General features: G+C 47.0%; 1 protein-coding gene across 11 annotated transcripts in view; it reads left to right on the top strand.

Moving 5' to 3' along the window:
- LOC101794193 (CBP80/20-dependent translation initiation factor) overlaps positions 1-19,382 on the top strand; it is a 167,227-nt gene that overhangs the window by 23,050 nt on the left and 124,795 nt on the right. For all 11 annotated transcript variants that reach the window (XR_011805560.1, XM_038169454.2, XM_072030439.1 and 8 more), the window contains one exon: positions 5,614-5,697. Coding sequence is in view for 10 of the 11 variants with exons in the window: in XM_038169454.2 (XP_038025382.1) it covers positions 5,614-5,697 (84 nt within the window). In the remaining variant the exon portion in view is untranslated. The remainder of the gene's footprint in view (positions 1-5,613; positions 5,698-19,382) is intronic.

The following is a 19,382-nucleotide window of genomic DNA, read 5'->3' as shown; positions in this document are numbered from 1 at the left end:
GTGAGTCCAGAGTGGCGGGAGGTAGGAGATCGCTTATGGGATAAAGTCATCTCAAGTGGAAAGCTGGATAAAGAAGTGAGTGGGATGTGGCGGACAGTGATTAATGCGCTGTGTGGTATGAAAGCCGAGCAGCAGGAGGTGATGGTGGCAGCGCAAGCTCTAGCAGTACCGCCTGGGACTGACAGAACGCCTGGTGCAAAGCGCCGCCAGCCCTGCTGCCTGCCCTGCTGTCAGCTCTGGGCATCCGCCCGCCTGCCCCGCTGCCGGCTGCTGCGTTTCTCCGGTTTGAGCACCTACCTGCACGCATTGGGCGCTGCCATGTTCTGCCTGCTGTTGTGACCGGGCCTGCCGCCCCATGGGCCCCCGCTCGCCGCCGCCACCGCTGCTTTCCCCTCACCACCCCCCACCCTCGGGCTGCCCCCCCCACTCAGCCCGCCGGCCCCTCTGTTGGCGTTGCGGACCGCCGCCGGCAGCTTGGCCAAGGATGTGGGTGGATCCCCTGAAAAGGCAGCCACAGATCTCAGCAGTGAAAACAAGAAACTCAATAAATCCCAGGAGCTGAAAAAAGTTTTCAAAGAGTGTGGTGCTGTAGGGGTTTCATTCCATGTTGGAATTTCATTAGTATTTCTAGGAATCTTCTACCTGACTGTATCAATTGGAGTGGGAATGACCGTAATGTATTGCTGTTAGGACAATCAAGTACATCTTTGACCGGATTGTTTGTTTTGCCAAGGATAATTGATGCTGATTATAATGGACAAAAAAAAAAAAAAAAAGGACGCGGAACAGAGATGCGGTGAGACACAGAACGCGGAGAGACGCGGGACGCAGTATTGTATCAGACTCGCAGCATGTGAGCAGGACCAGAGTGGGTGCCAAGCCAATTTGTGAAGGCTGCCTGTTGTGGTTTAACACGGCTGGCAGCTAAACACCACACAGCTGTTCGCTCACCCTCCCCCCTCCCTCTCTGGGATGGGGGAGAGAAATGGGAAAGTGAAGCCCGTGAATTGAGATAAAGACAGTTTATTAAGACAGGAAAATAATAATAACAATAATAATAACAATTATTATGATAATAGTACTACTACTAATAATAATGTGTACAAAGAAGTGATGCACAATGCAATTGCTCACCACCTGCTGACCAATGCCCAGCCTAACCCCGAGCAGTCCGGACCCCTCCCCCCGGCTAGCCACCCCTATCTGTTGTTCAGCATGACGTCAGATGGTATGGAATACCCCTTTGGCCAGTTTGGGTCAGCTGTCCTGGGTCTGTCCCCTCCCAGCTCTTGCTGCACCCCTAGCCTGCCCACTGGCAAGATGGAGCAAGAAGCTGAAAGGTCCTTGGCTTGGTGTAAGCACTGCTCTGCAACAATTAAAACATCAGCATGTTATCAGCACTCTTCTCATCCTAAGCCAAAACATAACACCCTACCAGCTACTAGGAGGAAAATTAGCTGTGTCCTAACTGAAACCAGGACACTTCCCAAGATGTCTCAAGGGACGGGGAAGTTGTTGATGGTGATTGATTCTAATACTGCCAGCAGGGCTTGCGCTCATAACCAAGATCAAGCCTCAGTGAAATCAACGAAATCTTTGGGTGACATGGGCTAATCAGACTGGTATGTCAGAATTTTGTCTGTCCATGGCATCGTCCACAGATCCGTTCAGGACTTGCCTCATAGGTATACCTGTGTATGACCCTTCTGAGTTTGGCCAATATGCTACCAACAATCACTGCAATGCCTCATCTGTAGCTGTGTGCTCAGCGAAATTGATAAATTCGCTTACTGTCTCATTGCCCTGGGATCCACAAGAGTTACAGTTACGTGGGTCTCAGAGGATTGGGAACACATCACAGAATTGGACTCAAACATGTTTTGTGTTCGGTAATTTACAGCAAAGATTAAATCCTTTCAAAAAACACAATCCAACAAGGTGGACAAATGTGACTTCAGAAGGGCCATACGGGTACAGAAATACAAATAACACCTGTGGTTACAATGACACTGCTAGGCAGGGTTTAGGGGCCTATGGCGCGGAGACAAGGGGTAACAACTATAGCGTTTGGAATAATCATACAGCTATGGCCTTACCTCCTGATGTTTTTCTGATTTGCAGGGATAGGGCCTGGCAAGGTATCCCTGCAAATGCTATCGGATGTCCATGTTACTTAGGTAAACTCATTGTATTTGCTCCTAGCTTGTCACAGTTGCCTAAGATCACCAGACATAAATGGGCATTGCTCACACCGGATTGCAATGATAATGTTGAATTGCTTGGTGTTGCAGCTAGAGCAGCACTGGCAATTTTCGTGCCAGGAGCAGCAGCTGTGGCTGCACTTAATAATTTGGAAAAATTGGTATGCTGGGCTGAGAAGCAAGCCCATGCCAGGACAGAGATACTTGAGGAGATGTTACCAGATCAAAATAGTCTGCGACATGCGCTCTTACAGGATCAAGCTGCTATTGACTTCTTGCTTTTGGCTCAGGGGCATGGGTGTGAGGACTTTGAGGGAATGTGCTATTTGAACCTTTTTGATCATAGTGAGTCAATTCACAAATCCATTACTTTCCTGAAAGAGCACATGAGAAAGATTCAATATGATATCAATCCTTTCGATTAATGGCTCACTGATTTGTTTGAAACGATGCCTAGATGGTTACTGGGATTAGTCAAAGAGGGATTAAGGATTCTGTTTGTTGTGGTGTCAATCATCATTGCATGTTGTATTGTAATAAATGTGGTTAAAAGGTTACTTGCAAAACTGTTACATCAGGCTTGGTTTGCTCAAAAAGAATAAGGGGGAATTGTTGAGGATTTTTTGAAACAAAAGCAAGGAGGCCATGACTTGTTGCAGCTGAGCAAGCCAAGCTATCAGGATGACTATGAGGAGTTGCCATAACGATTTTCTTCTATCGCCCGACTGAGGAATTAAAAATATTGTTGCCAGCAGCTGGCTTCAAGGACAAGGTCTACGTGACTGCTAATCACAAGGGGGTTGTTTTCTTGCAGGTGGGGTTGTTTTCTTGCAGTTGTTTGTCTGAGTGCTTTTGACCAATAATCTTGTGTGAGATACTATCCACCCCTGTTAAGTTTGCTATAAGAATCAGGCTATTTGGGTAAAAAAGGGAGCATGATCTGACCATATTTGTGTGTGTCATGACTTCAGCCGTTCTTCCTACAAGTATGATGTATTGGCATGAAGAAATTACCTGTAAAGGGAACCTTCTAAAGAATAGGTTTTGCTGAAGAGAGGTCTTTTGTGAATTGATGATCAAATCCATTATAAGTGGGGAAAAATATATTTAAAAATCAGGTGATCCCAAGCACTTCAATGATGCATGTTTTTATTACCCCAGGCTGGAAAATGGCTGTGTTTGAAGTGATGCTTTGGAGGGGCATCAGGTCAAACAGGCAAGCACTGCTTTATTTAACGTGTCAAGTTGAAAAACACTATTGAATTAGAAATAAATTAATAGTCAAAGTTTTTTAACCACTTTGCAATTCAGAGGAGGTTTAACTCTGAACAGCAGGAAAATTCTCATCCTGATTTGCTCTTTCCTTTAAAGGAAAAGGTAAATGAAATCGAGAACTCACTTAAAAGCTATTACCCAGACTGAGCGTGAGATAGGAGCATAGTTGGTAAATGGGATTTGGTCTGCCCCTCTGTCCTGGAGTCTGCATCCTCAGGACAAAAGATGCTAATTCTCGTGAGGACCCATTTACAGTTTTTGCATTAAGATTCTTCCCTGGCTGTCACAACCAAATCCATCTTGTTTTTGTGGAAATGGGGCTTTGACTTTTCTCCATGTCCTGCCTGCATGAAAGGCACTGCATTTTTTTTATTTTTTTTTGTCAGTTCTAGGGATACTGCCTTTAAAGATAGTCAGATTTTATTTTAGAGGAAAAATAGTAACAGAAGATCTGAACGGTGAACCTTTTAATTAGACCACTTTTAAAGGCATCTCAAGTTAAGCAGCTAGATGTGTTTGTACCTCAGATGATGAGTATCTACTTGGAAATAGGATTTCTGTGTGGCTCCAGTGAAATTTCCCACCTGCCCAATACTCCAGACTTGTGTAAGAAATGAGCAGGAATCATTTATTTCTGTTTTTCTCTTCGTGATTGCTCCTTATCAAAGCAAGCCATAAACACACACGTATCCTGCCCCTTGCTGGAGTAACTGTGTTGGAGCCGGTGCGGGGTGCATTGGTTTGCCAGCCTGATTGAAGGCAGCAGGCTCCCTTTCAATGAGAGCTGGAGGAAAAAGGATGGCTTTATGGCTAAGGTGCTGGACTGAGACCAAGAAAACTGTTTTAACTGCAAGGCTCTTCTGGAGACTTAATATTTAACTTGGGGCAAGTTATTCAGTGTCTCCGCAGTGCACTTCCTCATGCCTGCGGTAACACTTCCTCTGCCGGAGAGGGGACGCGTCTGGTGCCACATCCTAAATAGCTGATCCCCATGCCCAGTGAGTCTGGCAGAAGGCTCTGACGTGCTGCCAGGAGCAGCACATGGGGGAAGCAGCCCATGAAAGGGGTAGTGCGAGGCAGAGGTGGGGTGTGACAGCCTGCTGGGCGCCTGGCATGGCCCTTCCAACACAGGGATCACTTTATGTGGCTTTTAGACTCTTTGTCCTATTCCATGGCTTCATCTGTGCCTGCCAAGAAGCTCTCAATTAGTTGCTGTTTGGAGGGAATCCTTTTTAAATTTTATTTATTTTCCATGATATGAGTACACCCATGCAGCGACAGTCCAAGGATGAAAGACCTCAGAAATGGGAATGGTCAAAAAGGTTAGGTCTCAGCTGTGGCAGGGAAATCAAAATGACTTTAGGATTAAACAGTATCGTTTAAATAGTATTGTTCCTGTTTGTATAGAGAAAGTTGCTTTATTATTTGTTTTGACAATATGCTGTAGCTCATCTCTTCTTTGGGAGGTGGATATCAAATGGCCCCAAACTGAAATTCTTCGATGCATTGCTGCAGCTGTGGTATAATGTTTTAGCTGAACCTGCAGCACTATTTTCTGTTTCATTTAAAAATAAAAACATCACTTTTTTTTTTTTTTTTTTTTTTTACCCCCCCCCCAATCCTCTGTAAAGGTGCAGCTGAGGTAGGCTGGCTGCGTTGGCCCCAAGCCACCGAGTTTGGAGCCTGCAGGGAAAAGCAGAGGGTGTTTTTCTTGCAGAGCACTCTTTGGCTGCCCTCGGCATTGCGGCCAGTGTGCTGGGATGGTTCTCGCGGCTTTCAGTGATGACAGCTTCTCCTGGAGTTTCCTGCAATTGTTCATGAATCTTTCCTCTGCTTGCCGTCCGTGGGTGGAGCATTTCCCAGCCAAAGCTTTTGAGATCATCCCTCGTGTAAAATGGAGCCCTGTTTCTCTGGAAAAAGAGATGGTGCCGCGGAGGGAAGGCTGGGGCTGCTCCTGGCAGAGCAAGGGGCATGAGTCACGCTGCCTTTTGCCAACAGTCCCTCCTAAAAACACGCTTACCCACAGTTGTACAGGGATGCCCTTGGCCCAGACGGTGTTTGCTGCATTATGTGGGCTGACAGCAGTTTCCCCTGTCCAGCTATTATTTTACACAATGCCTTTCTATCCCTTTTACAGTGGACGGCAGATTGTAGTGAGCAGCTTGATGACCGCTGTTCCCCATCCAGAGGGAAGGGCTCATCGTCTCCTGAACACAATCAGGTAGGGCTGTGTCTAGCTCTTCCTCCCCAAGCATTGCCTCTCTTCTTCTACTGTGTCTCCCAGTGCTAAGCCTGTCTGTGCTGCCAACTCAGCATCACAGTGCTTCCTCCTCTTGGAGGAGGAGGGAAGTGGGAAGATTTTATATAAATACTTTATTTGCATTCCCTTTGTGGGGCAAATAGGAAATTTTGATACATTTCTGAAAGCAATTCATTAAGTGAAAGGCTTTTGCTATGGTATGTATTGAGGGATCCAGCAGGGCTGTAGGACATGAAAGGCCTGGCAGCAGCTCCATCCCAGGCTCCACTCACAGAAAGGGCACTAACGAAAAACAGCTTCTCTGAGGGTTTGTCCCATTTCTCCAGACGGAGGGAGAGGGAAGGCTGAAACTCCTTCCTGGCAAGGCCCATCCCTCTCTGCTGTGGCTATCTCCTGTCATCACCAAGCAAAAGCCTGTGTTGTTGGCAGCAGGTGGGACTGTGATTTATTTTACTGCTGCTTTGTGTGAGTGTCTGTGTCCTGCCACACTTCCCAGGAACTTGTTGTGTGGTTGGGAGCCTTGGAGGCTCCTCCAGTTGATGCCCATGTCGTGTGCCTCCTGCGCGGTGAAGTGAGCACAGTGTTTAGGTCATACCATAGGCAACAGCTGAACTCTCCTGCACCCTCTGCTCTTGCCCTCTGGTGCCCTCCCTGAGGGGCTGCTGGTGGAGCAGGTGACTGGGTTGCCCTTTCCTGTTAAGCCAGCAGAAACAGCAGCACGTCTGTGGCAGGTGGAGATGGTGGGCTTCCATTCCAGGGTGCTGGTTGGAAAGGACTAGCCTTAGGAGCATCCCCAGGACGGTGCTCACAAGTTCACAGTGCGTGATATTGGGTGTCCTGCACTGTTTGGGAGTGTGGAGCTGTGAAGTGCTTTGCAGGCATTGTATGCTCTTGTTGCTGAGCGTGGCACATCCTGCCAAGGGATATCTAGACCCAAGCCTTGCTAATAACAAAACCTTGAGAAGTTCCCACACCTCCACAAGATCAAAGCTAATCTCCTGTGAAACCTTGTCTCCGTGACTCAGCTTCTGAGTGCTGTGCTGTTGTCCTCCTGGGAGATGCTTCGTGCTGTGTGAGCTCAAGCTGGAGGCAGTGGACATCTCACCTGTTTGCACCTGGGGAGGTGTCTGACTGCTGTGCTGGGGTGGGATCGGAGAAGATCACCTTAAGCCCCGTAGGTCACTCTGTGTGGCTCACCTGAACCTCAGAGGCCCCTCTGGTGATGAGCACTTGGTCAACTGTATGAAGTCACAGCTGGAAAGCTGGAAAGGCTGCTACAGTGCCAAATGCTGTGTATTATAGGCAGGAAAATTTGTGTGTCGTCACCTTGTTTTGGCAGGTAGGAGGCTAGCAGTGTGGCTAGCTGTTATGTGCCAGTCATCCTCAGGTGCAGTGAGCACCAAAATGTGATTTTCTAGGGTTTTTTTGGCCTTTGACTTGGCTTTCCCACTGGATATTGTTGTGGCTGCCATACTGAGGAGCTGCTGGGATGAGTGACTACAGACAGACACAGCAGTTGTCTTTGTCTCAGTTACAACAAAGAAAGAAAAGGCAAAAGGCAGGGAGTGACTTCGGGGCGCTGCCAGTGAAAACCAGGTTGGTGTAGCCCTGCCTCAGAGAAAAATAAATTAAATTTCCAAGTGAGGTGATGTGCTGGTTTCAGTTAGGACAGAGTTAATTTTCCTCCTAGTAGGTGGTAGGGTGGTATGTTTTGGCTTAGAATGAGAAGAGTGCTGATAACATGCTGATGTTTTAATTGCTGCAGAGCAGTGCTTACACCAAGCCAAGGACCTTTCAGCTTCTCGCTCTGTCCTCCCAGTGGGCAGGCTGGGGGTGCAGCAGGAGCTGGGAGGGGACAGACCCAGGACAGCTGACCCAAACTGGCCAAAGGGGTATTCCATCCCATCTGATGTCATGCTGAACAACAGATAGGGGTGGCTAGCTGGGGGGAGGGGGCCGGACTGCTTGGTGTTAAGCTGGGCATCGGTCATTGGGTGGTGAGCAATTGCATTGTGCATCACTTGTTTCGTACACATTATTATTAGTAGTACTGTTATCATCATTATTGTTATTATTATTATTGTTATTATTGTTTTCCTGTCTTAATAAACTGTCTTTATCTCAGCTCACGGGCTTCACTTTCCCATTTCTCTCCCCCATCCCAGAGAGGGAGGGGGGAGGGTGACCGAACGGCTGCGTGGTGTTTAGCTGCCGGCCGGGTTAAACCACAACATTCCTTTTTGGCGCCCAACGTGGGGCTTGAAGGGTTGAGATAATGACAGATCTGACCAGAGTGTGTTAAACTAAAATTGGTATAAGTATTAGAGTATATGGCTTATGATAGGATGAAATTTCTGGTCATGACTCCAACCTGGTATTTGTAGTCAGCACTGTCGTCGACTCTATACTTTGGAAACCATATCTAGGAAACTATTAACAATTACACCTATTGCCTTTTTTCGTCAGGGAGCCAATCTGCGGAGGGGAAAGGGGAAGATATTTTTTCTTACTTGTTCACTCTCCCTTTCTCCTTCACCTCCCTCTTATCCTCTGAGCTTCTTGCAATAGTTCTCCAAAATATTGAATATCCTTGGGATACTCAGACCAGCATGGTCTTGTTGTTATGTCTCCTAAATGCGCTTCAGGTTTTGTTTAAGGTTAAACAACTACTTAGGAATCTCATCCAGAGATCTGTCTTGAGGCAGGATAGTTGTGAGTGGCAGGGACTGCGGGAGGATATGGGCAGGTTTCTAGAGCAGTGGGCACCTCCAGTGTTTTGGAAATTCACCCCTGAACAAATGCAAAATCCTCAAAAACTGGCAGAATGCTTGAAAAAAAGGGTGTAATGACTCTGACAGTTCCAAAGTGACACAAATCACTGTAACGTGCTGGGGTCTGGCCCATGCCTATCGGGCTGCAACTGATGCTACTGTCAACCGAGCGACAGACCCTGCGGCCACTCCAAGTCCTGTGACAGACCCAACAGCCACTCCAACCCCTATGATGGACTCTGCAGCCGCTCCAGCTCCTCTGTCTGGGTCAGAGAAATGAGCTGTAGCAGTGCAAGTTGCCCCTGTAGAGAAGGTGAAAAAATGGTATAGAGATTCAGGTCGTTTAGAACGTAGAGAGTCTTCTGTTAAGTCTAGGTATAGAGAAGACGAGGCTGGGACGTCAGGGATTCAGGAGGAGGAAGATGAGGATGCCGAAAAATCAACAATAACTACCTGAAACCTATACCAGCGTGAGCTACAAGTTGTGCGAAAAGATTTTGGTCGCTGCATACGTGAGCAGCTTGTCACCTGGCTGCTCTGGTGCTGGGACACCAGAGCCAATTGTGTGGAATTAGAGGGCAGGGAAGCCAGGCGGCTGGAATCCCTTGCTAGGGTCGCAAGAATCGACAAAGCAATTGCAGATGGAGCACAATCTCACAGCCTCTGGAGGTGTCACCTGTCAGCTGTGAGGGAAAGGTATCCCTTCAAGGAAGAACTTTTATGTCTACCAGGCAAGTGGACCACTATGGAGAAGGGAATCCAGTACCTGAGGGAATTAGCCGTACGGGAAGTGATTTATGAGGATCCAGACCTCAGACAAACATCCACAGACACAGATGAAGTCAAGTGTACACGACCCATGTGGTGGAAGTTTGTACGGACTGCACCATCATCATGCCAGCTTGTTGGCAATAATGGCCTGGAAAGAGGATGAGGAACCCACAGTGGCTAAACAACTCCGGCAGTACGAAGAAAGTCTCTCCTCGTCCTTACAGGCCTGTGTCTCGGCTGTGGAGAAACTTTCTGAAGAGTTCCACCAACTTAAAGAGAATCTATCTTCCTCCCCACCCGAACAAACCAGTGTCCACCAACTAAAAGAGAACACTGTGGAGAAACTTTCTGAAAAGGTTCACCAACTTGAAGAGAGATTATTTTCCTCCCCACCTGTACAAACCAGTGTCTCAGCTATCAGGGGTAGGCGTTCATCCACACAAGGAAGACAATATGGTGGGTACTCACCCTGTGCCACCCTGTGGTTTTACTTACGAGACCATGGAGAGGACATGAGAAAATGGGATGGAAAATCTACCGTGACCCTAGAGGCACAGGTACGTGAGTTGCAAAAGAAAACAATCGGGAAAAAGGGCCAGTCACAATATGGTGCTTTTGCCACTCATTCCCAGTCAGACTCACTTCAGCATCCAATACAGTCAACTGCTGAGATCCCCCTGTCACTCCATAAATACAGATGGGCTCTGGCCCTTTATAGCTTGATGGCATTACAGTACATTGTGCACCGCTGTCTACTAAAGCCTTATACTTCTGTGCGTCTGACGTTCCAGGCCACTGAATCCACACAGTCCAATAAACTCGATTGTCCTTTCCTCCCCCTGGCTGGAGGCAGGGCCCCCCTAATCCTGGTCAGAATCTTCTTCGTTTCTGCGTTTGAAGGGCTGTGTGCTGGAAGTTGGAGCAGCAAGATGCACAGACGCACAATGTACTGTACACATCAGGAGCCCTGGGCCCTTTGGTCCTGTGTTGTGGCACAGGTGTAGGCAAAACTTTATTTTTCCTGCTGGGAGGAGCTCCGAGTGTCTGCTGTGCCTTCACCAAAGCAGTGAGCAGGTTACCATACCTTGTGAGGTAATGTGCCTGGGGGAAGGAGGACGGAGCAGAGGATGCTAATGGATTTGCACCAGCATAGGGCTTCCTGGGGGAGAGGCTGCAGCTGCAGTGTGCTTGGGAGCCTGGATTTTTGGGCTTGAGCTCCCGAAGTGCCTGTGCTGAGGTCTCTGGTTCACCCAGCTCAGCTGTGGTGCAGAGGACTCGCATAGCAGAGGGCAGTAGAGCATGTGGCTGTGACCACTACCCCCAGCATCTCCTTATCAGATATCAAGCAATTGAGAAACACTCCACCTCAAGGCAAATTCCTTGGAAAATGAATTGTTTCCTTATCTCTGTTGGTGTAACTACTTGTTTTTTTCTATGTGGTTGTTTTTTCTGCGTGGTATTTTTATAAGGATGAAGTTTCTGTTCTTTTAGTTTGTTTTTGTTTTATACCTTTATGCAATGCATTGAGAATAAAGAAGCTAGAAATTTGTTCCAACTAAAAGATTTGCAGTGTATTTTATAGCTTTTTCTTAAAAGCTGTGTTTAAACATATTAAAATCATTATTTCTATTATAAATACTTATTTTTCCTATAGAAAAATTGGAATGGATGTTCATTCCTGAATAGGTCTAGAAGAGCAGGGAGATGTTGTCTGAAATACTTGGAGTCCAATGACAAAATTCTGCCCAACTGGAAGATTTAGCTGTAGCACAACTGCTGGGTAGCATCTCAGACCTGGAACTTGAAACTCTTATGTCATGAGAAGTCCCTTTCCTGTGGCCTGCCTTAGGCTGAGAGTACTGTACATTGAATGTAGGGAATTTTGTGTAAATTGTAACAGGAATCCCTCCAGGAATGCACCGTTGTCTTCAGACCACTTAAAGCTCGTGGCATTGCCAGCAGAGTGAACTTTGCCCATCCTTATCTCCACATGGGAGGTTGCTGCGTTTCCATTTATTGCCTGCTTATCAGGAAAAGCTATCCCCCCCTTTTTTTCCTGCAAATGAGATTTTCAAACTCACACTGAAGCACCAGAAAGAAATAACTCTTGATCTGGCAGAGGGATTGGGATTAATTAGTTCATGCCTCAAAGAGCTGCAAAGGTGAAAACTGCAGTGTAAGTGAAACATATGATTAATGCTAATTAAAATGTAAATGTTAAATTTAAAAGCGAGCTTCCAAAGGAGGGTGTCTGGCAGTGCTGATGTGCAGAAGCCTCGCTGTTCCCAAGGTGGTGCAGAACTTGGCCAGAGGGATTTGCATGGATGAAAGCAGCCGCTGGGAATCGCTCTCTGGAGAGGGCAATGTTTGCCTCCAGGCCCCAGAGCTTGGCACAGAGGTCCCCTCTCCTGGCAGTGAGTGCAGACCTAGTAAGGTAGCTGGGGCCCAGGGAAGAGCTGGGAACAGGAGTTCAAGGGCCTTTGGGGTGTGGGAAGAGATAAGGAGAGTCTTGCTCTTCTGGAGATGCATAGCAAGGAATAATGGGGCTAGATTTGGGAGGGTTGGATTGGCAGGAGACAAAGACAAGGGAGGGAATTCTGTGCTGTTACAGCCATTTCTTGAGGTTTTGTCAGAACTGCAGGTAAATTTCCTCATGCACCTTGCTGTGTTAGTTTAACAAAAACGTATGGAGATGACTTGGTGGCCATGCTGCTGGCTGGAGGGTGAGCAGTATGGCATCTCGCCATGCAGCAGGAGGGTTTTGCTGTGCCTGGTGATGCTGGTGGAGGGTTTTTGCTGCTCAGTGGTTGGTTTTTAAGGAAAGATCTTTACCTGCATGCTCCTCCAGCATCACCTGTGAGGTTTGGTGTGAGCTTCTCTGCTCGCATAGAAAAGAGGTCTGCAGAGAGGGCTCATTTCAGCACAGAGGACTATTAGACAACACAAAGCTGCTGGAAGTGCGTGGGAGAGTTGCTGGTGGAGGAGCTTTTGCTTTGGTAGCAGTAGAGAGCTGTTCAGCTTTGGCAATTAGTCAGAAATTCAGGTAAAATTCTGATCTTGGCTGTGCCAGTGAGTTTGAACATGATGAATTTAGGCTGCACTTGATTGGTCTGTCTTCAACCCTGGGAAGTTTCAACAATTTTAAGTGCAGATTTTATTTTAAAATAGTTTATTTTTAAATGTAAATATTAAGAGGGCCAGATAGAGGGCAGAAAGCACAGAAGATGGGGAATGTGAACAGGGAAAGGTCCCAGGTCATGGGTTAGAGCCAGGAGACAAACTCATTTAGTAAGAGCAGTATCCCTGTTTCTACCCAATTCGTTCGTGATATTTCTGCAGGCTTGTCTGGCGCCTTCAGATGTCGGTGCATGATGGCATCAATCTCCTGTTTCTTACTGGGGTTTTATTGTGGCCAGCCGCATTTCTGGCATTTGAATAGCTTCAAGTTGTCTGCAGGCAACCATGACCAAAAGTTGAGTAAATACAACCAAATGGCAGTGTTTATTTTCAACGTTTCTTTTAAAGTGAAGGGTGCATATGCTGGCTCGCTCCCATGGCAGCATTTGGCACAGACATTTTTCAGATGTAGGTGAACAAGATGCTCAATATGTAGGATAGAGTAAATTGGTAGTTGAGCCTTTGAGCAGCTAGGTGGTGAAGAGTCATCTCTCCCAGTTGCCTTTTCAGTTGGTGCATGTATTTTTTCTGTGTCAAATGTGAATTCTCACTTCTCAGGATGCCTGCAAGGCTTGCTCATTCTCACAGCTTCCCAAAGTGGCCACCTCCCCGTGTCTCTCAGTTTATACTAATAGTTTTATTTTTCCTGCCTCCCTGCCAATTTAACAACTCCCTTAACTTCATGTCACTCGGTGTTTCTCAGCCATTGGGATATTTGGATTGCCAAATTGTGGTGAGGAGGAAAAGTGCTTTCTGCCGTTAGGGCAACATCTCATGGGAATAACCACAATTTCTCAATTTTCATCTATATACAGCCTGGAAACTAGCTGACCTCTCCCCCTCTTTCAGAGTTGATACTGCTTGTAGGCTGTAGCAACCAGAAGATGTTTGAGCTTGATTGGGACTTGCCGTGTTCGACACTGGAGAACATGCAGTGGGGCAGTGAGGAAACAGTGCATTTTGCCTCCCGTCCCTCACCTTGGGTCAGTCCTCTGGGATCAGTGATCTGGACTGTGTGTCCTACACTGTGGGTGAGTCCTGCTGCCTCCTAAAGGCTGAGGTGGCCCTGCCGTAGTGGTGGCAGTGCCAGCAGAGACTCACATAACCCCAGCGAGTGTCTGAGACACCAAATGCCTGCTCTTACATTGGAAACACGGACTGCCACTTTCATTTCCCACATTTTCAGAGAAGTCAAAAAGAGTAGAATATTCCGCGCTCTGTGATTTCGGGTGTTTTAACCACTGCAGGTCACTTCAAAAGTCTTTTGCAAGCCTCTGAGGAAGGCTGTAGGAGCATATATAAGCAGTTCTAGTGGGTTGCTGAATATGTATAATTAATTGTCATGAAGCCATAGGAGGTAAGTAGTATTTTTCCCTGTGCATACACTAGTGAACTAGAGCACTAGAGCCAAAACTTATTACCATTTCAGCTTCCCACAATGCCATCTCTTTGAAAGGTGTAAGTATGAGAAAATTTCATCCAGATACTTTAAAGGACTCAAAGAAACCCCCAAACAGGGCCATTAGGCATGGGCATGTTTCTTTAGGTGCTTGTGCACATGGCCTGGGGGCTCAAGCTCTGCCAGCTCAGCAGTTTTTATGGGTGCAGGACGGCATTGCCCTTGACTAAAGCCAGCTGTTTGTTGTTTCCAGGAAGAGTGGGATCACAGCAGCAGTGGGAGCGCAGGATCCCAGCTGGGGTCGGGCTCCAGGCGCGGGTCTGGATTCAGGTCTGGCAGCTGCAGCAGAAGCAGCCAGTTCAGGCAACCAACCAAGGTATTCCTGGTGGCCACGGTGAGAGCCAACTGTGGGGTGCTCCAGTCGCATCCTGTGCTTGCCGTTCATTGCTGGTGTCCTCCCGATGGTGTGGCTTGTGTATGTGCCTACATGTAAGGTGTGAGTACCTGGCCGTGGGGGAGTTTACCTGCCAGACCTACTTGCTTTGTGCATAGCCCGTGACCTGGCTGCTGAGGGATGTAGCTGTCTGTCCTTCAGCCCCGAGGGCTGTTCAAACATGACAAGCACCTTACTGTTGGGAAAGAAGTCTCGAGCCAGCTGGCTTAGTGCAGAGGAAATGTGCTTTTCCCCTTGTGTTGTTGTTTAACCCGGCCGGCAGCTAAACACCACGCAGCCGTTCGCTCACCCTCCCCCCTCCCTCTCTGGAACGGGGGAGAGAAATGGAAAGTGAAGCCCGTGAGTTGAGATAAAGACAGTTTAATAAGACAGGAAAATAATAATAACAATAATAATAATAATAATACAACGATGATAATAGTACTACTAATAATAATGTGTACAAACAAGTGATGAACAATGCAATTGCTCACCACCCGCTGACCGATGCCCAGCCTAACCCCGAGCAGTCCGGCCCCCTCCCCCCGGCTAGCCACCCCTAGATATTGTTTAGCATGACGTCAGATGGGATGGAATACCCCTTTGGCTAGTTTGGGTCACCTGTCCTGGGTCTGTCCCCTCCCAGCTCTTACTGCACCCCCAGCCTGCCTGTTGGCAGGATAGAGCAAAAGGCTGAGATGTCCTTGGCTTAGTATAAGCACTGCTCTGCAACAATTAAAACATCGGGGTGTTATCAGCACTCTTCTCATCCTAAGCCAAAACATAGCATTCTACCAGCTACTAGGAAGAAAATCAACTCTGTTCTAACTGAAACCAGGACAACTTGTAATCGTGGAGTACTTTTATTTGGGGAAATGAAGAGATGCCTGTAATTATTTTTGGTGAGTCTTCTAAAGAATGTTGGTGTGAAAGGTGTTCATCTGGTTCATGTTAATATGGAACAATGCTAGGGCCGCATGATATGATGAAATGTGTTTGCTTACCTCTATTCGTTTAATAAATTGTAAACTTTGATTGTAATCCTATTTGGGACTTAGTCATTTATTACATTGGTATATGACTGAATGCCACATGGGCAGTGACAAATGATGACCTTGAGTCCAGCTGCTTTCCATGAGAGCTGTCAGCAGGGCTAGATGGGGAGTTACCTTCCTGCCATGCAAAATCCGTGGGGAATTTGATTTTGATTTGGTTTTAGGGCCACTCCCTGCTTGAACTCTGAGCAGGGACCTACTTCTGCACACACAAACATTGGGTGTACAAGAAGTGGAGGACAGGCTTGGGAGGTTTGGGCTAGTGTTCCTGATCCATCCATCCATGTCAAGCATCCTGGGGAAACTGAGAAAGCAGTCTGAAATCGTGAGTGGTGTTACAGAGATCAGGGCTGGGATGGAGGAAAGCACAGCCTCCTCAACTTGCAGAAGCAGGTTGTTCTTGAAAAGCCATGGGCCTTTCTGGGGGGAATGAAGCTTGCCGTATCCCTGTGTCTTTGACCAGGGATAGCATTGCTCAAAATGTCTGTATTTTTCTCAGTTTTGATAAACTGGTGTTTTTCAACAAAAAGCCTTCAAGCAGAGCCTTTTTGGGCAGCTCGATGTCTGTCTGTGGGCTCTATGCATCCAGGAGTCATAGGTAGCTGAAAAGGAGGAAACGTGGGGGAATCTGTGCAACTTCAAAAGTAGCATGACACAGGATAATCCCTGAATGTATACCACAGACAGCACTGAGACTTGGCTGACCACTTGGTGCTGTTCTACATTAATGCAAAGCATGGGGATGAGGTACGCTGTTGCAATTGTGGGATGATGAGCATGGTTTTGTATTTGTCATGGTTTGCTGCAGAATTGTAACGAGGAGTGGCGAGAGAAACCAGTGTTACACTGAGCTAGCTTTTGAAAAGCTGCTGCATGCATTTCAATGCTGACATTGCGGGAATTTGCTGAAGTTGCATGCTTAAGTGAACAGTCGGAGTCCACGCAGCTGGTGGCATGCTCTGTCCCTGCTTGTGCATGCACTCCCAGGGACTGGGCAGTGATGGGTGTGGGTTTTAGGCACCTGGGCGTGTTCACTGGGTCTGCAGGACGCAGATTATGAAAATGCATTTAAACCATACTGGGGGTAGGAGCTGCCATACTGGGGGTAGGAGCTGCCTTACTGAAGCTAGGGTGCATCTGAGCATTTGTGACGTTCTCACCACCATCTCTCACAATCATCCTTCCTAGTGACTTAATTAATTTTCAGCAATCTTTTTTTGCAGTGAAAATTATTATCTAAAGCTGAGGGTTGGGTCATGGGGAGCTTCAAGTTAAAACTGCTCACTGTTATAATTGCAGTCCTGGGGGAACTGACAGCAAGTAACTTCTTTTCTTTTCCTAAATACTCCCCCAGCCCCCCCCCCCAGTCTTGAGAATTGGCTTTTTTAAAGCCTTCGTATAGAGTCTCAGCACCGGGCTTGGAGCTGGGTAGCAAGTGCCCTGCCTGCAGAGGGTGTGGGTGCTGCTCACTCCCTCAGCAGCTCTCTTGGGCTTTGTTCCTTCAGGATAAAGGTGGTCATCGCAGGTGGCAAGGGTGTTTGTCTTGAAATGACTGTAGTGACTCATGACTTAATGGCAAATTGTGTTATCATTTGGCCCCGGCGTAGTCTCTGTGGAGTCAGGCTGACACTTGGAGCATCTCCCAGAGGAGATGGGGTTGTGGTGTAAAACTTAGTAATAAGTAATAAATCTTACTATGTCCCTACTCTGAGTCTGTTTTGCCCGTCACAATAATTGTTGAGTGATCTCCCCATCCTTATCTCAACCCTTGAGCCCTTTGTGTCATATTTTCTCCCCCTCCTCAAAGAGGAAGGGGAGTAAGAGAGTGGCCGTGGTGGAACCCAGCTGTCCACCCAAGTAAAACCACCACAGGGAGGGCTAGGAGCTGCAGCCCAGTTGGGGTGGTAGCATCCAGCCACTGCCCAAAAGCTTGCACCCATCTGACCTCATGCACCACTTCGCAGGAAGCATTCCCACCAGCTGCTGTGAATCGGGGCGGAACCAGCCACATCCAAACAAGTTTGAAGCAGAACTCTGGAGGCTAATTGTTAAGTGCTTTGTTTCAGGGTTCAGAAAGGGACACTGAGCTGAATTTGGGTGACAGTTTTATGACACAACCTGTTGCATTAGGAACCCATTCTCATGTTATCCTAAATTTTGGCTGTTTAAAGTTATTGTGGTTGATTTATCTCATCCTCATTGCAACTAGTTACACACTCACACGCTTTTTCCCTGAGCCACAATACTGAACTCCTAGGGCATCCTATTGTAGGTAGTTCATTAACAAGTACTTAAAATATCCAATGTCTGTAGAAATGGGAAGAGAAATGAATCTGTCTGCAGGAGGAGGTATTTCTTCTTTGGGTGAAGACCAAAGAAGAAATAAAGACCAAAGATGCTATAAAGATGTGGACATCTGTGTTTTCATTATGCTGCATGACAATGCCTTTAAGTATTTAGAATTAATTTCTCTCTCTGGTGAGAGAATTTTTGCTTACGTTTGCTTAAAATAAAATCTCTGCTTCCATAATTGTCCGTGGGAGTTTTATACTTTACTTGTAGTTTATTTCTGTGCAGACATGTTGACCTGTAGATCGCTGGAGGTTAAAAATCATAATCCATACACCCCTTAAAGGAAACCAAAAAGAAGGGGGGAGGAGCAATGCGCCTGTTTGAGTATCTGTTTGTTTGTTGTGTTGGGAATGGCTCTGTAATCTGTCTGTGGTGTGCAATGACAATGTGTGTCCATGTTGGGAAAAGGCTGCTTGCTTCATGGCAAATTGGGGTTTGGGACTTAATTGAGAAGCATTTAGATTTTTGTTTTTTTTTCAGTGTCTCGGTTATTAATATTTTAGTATGGCAGTTCCTCAGGAAAGCTGTATGTGGACAGAAGAAATATTTTTGCATACTAATCTTTGATAATTGTTGTCTGCATGACAGTTTATCATAATTTTATGTGTGTGTGAACTCGGTAAATATAGTTTGCCTGTTGGAAACATCAGCCTTGAGGAGAGCCATCAGAAATACTACAGCAGGGTAGTGCTTATATTCATTCATGCTTGTGATGGCTGACAGCTTTGAAGATGCTCTCAGTACCTGACAGTGTAACTGCGGCTGGTTGGGCCCTCGTTGCAAGGGTGTTGTGGGTATGAGGAGATGAATCTGCTTTTTTGTACCTGTGCCAAGGCTGAAAGCAGCCTGGAATTGCTTTGGCAGAGTCTGGCTGTGTGGTGTCCCCTGGAAATCATAGGATGGGGGAGCATTTGGAAGCCGCGTTCTCCAGCACTACTTTTTGCCAGAGCTGAACCATTTGGGCTGGAATACTTCAATAAGGGCAGCCTGCTTTTTTTGAGGAGGATATGTGGAGGCTGGTGAGTGTAAAGGGGCTGTGAAGGACGAGAAGCAGTCTGGGGTCTTTTCTTTAGATGCTTTTCCTTTTGCATTGCTCTTTTTCTAAAAAGCAGCTGCACTGCAAAATTAGAGGTGCTTTGTGGTTTATTGGAGGTTTCTCATAATTTCCATCTGATTATACTGTAAGGCTTTTGCTTCTCAGGTGGGATAAAAAAAAAGTTCCTGCAAGCTCAGCATGATGTTTTCTGATGGTTTGTGTAGCAGCTTCCTAGCAATTCCTCCTATCCTAACGCCTACAACCTACATGCACCTTGTGCCCTCCCTTCTGTAACACCAGGTCTTGGGGACCCAGGCAACTGGAGTCTGCAGCGCTGTCAGGAGTTTCAGCACAGTGCTATATCATACCTTGAGACTTTGATAGAGCAAGGCCAGGTTGTGTCACCATGACTCCTTGAAGAAGCAGTCACTGCTGTGGTGAAATCCAGAGGTGTTGGGAGGTTCCTTGGGCAGCTCTGCCTTGTGCATCACTGATGGTTGGCTTTCCATGTGCTTGTTGGTGATAACCCCTGGAGATATTGAAGAGCCACCTGAACTGGCTTCTAGGTGGCCCTTTTTGACCTTGGTTGGACCAGATGACGTTGGAGGTCCCCTTCCCAGCTCAAGCAGCCTGGAGTTCTGTGATGCTGAGC

This window comes from Anas platyrhynchos, chromosome W, assembly GCF_047663525.1.
Source record: "Anas platyrhynchos isolate ZD024472 breed Pekin duck chromosome W, IASCAAS_PekinDuck_T2T, whole genome shotgun sequence".
Taxonomy (NCBI): domain Eukaryota; kingdom Metazoa; phylum Chordata; class Aves; order Anseriformes; family Anatidae; genus Anas; species Anas platyrhynchos.
Note: the sequence above shows the minus strand (reverse complement) of the source record. Positions and strands in the feature narration are given on the sequence as shown.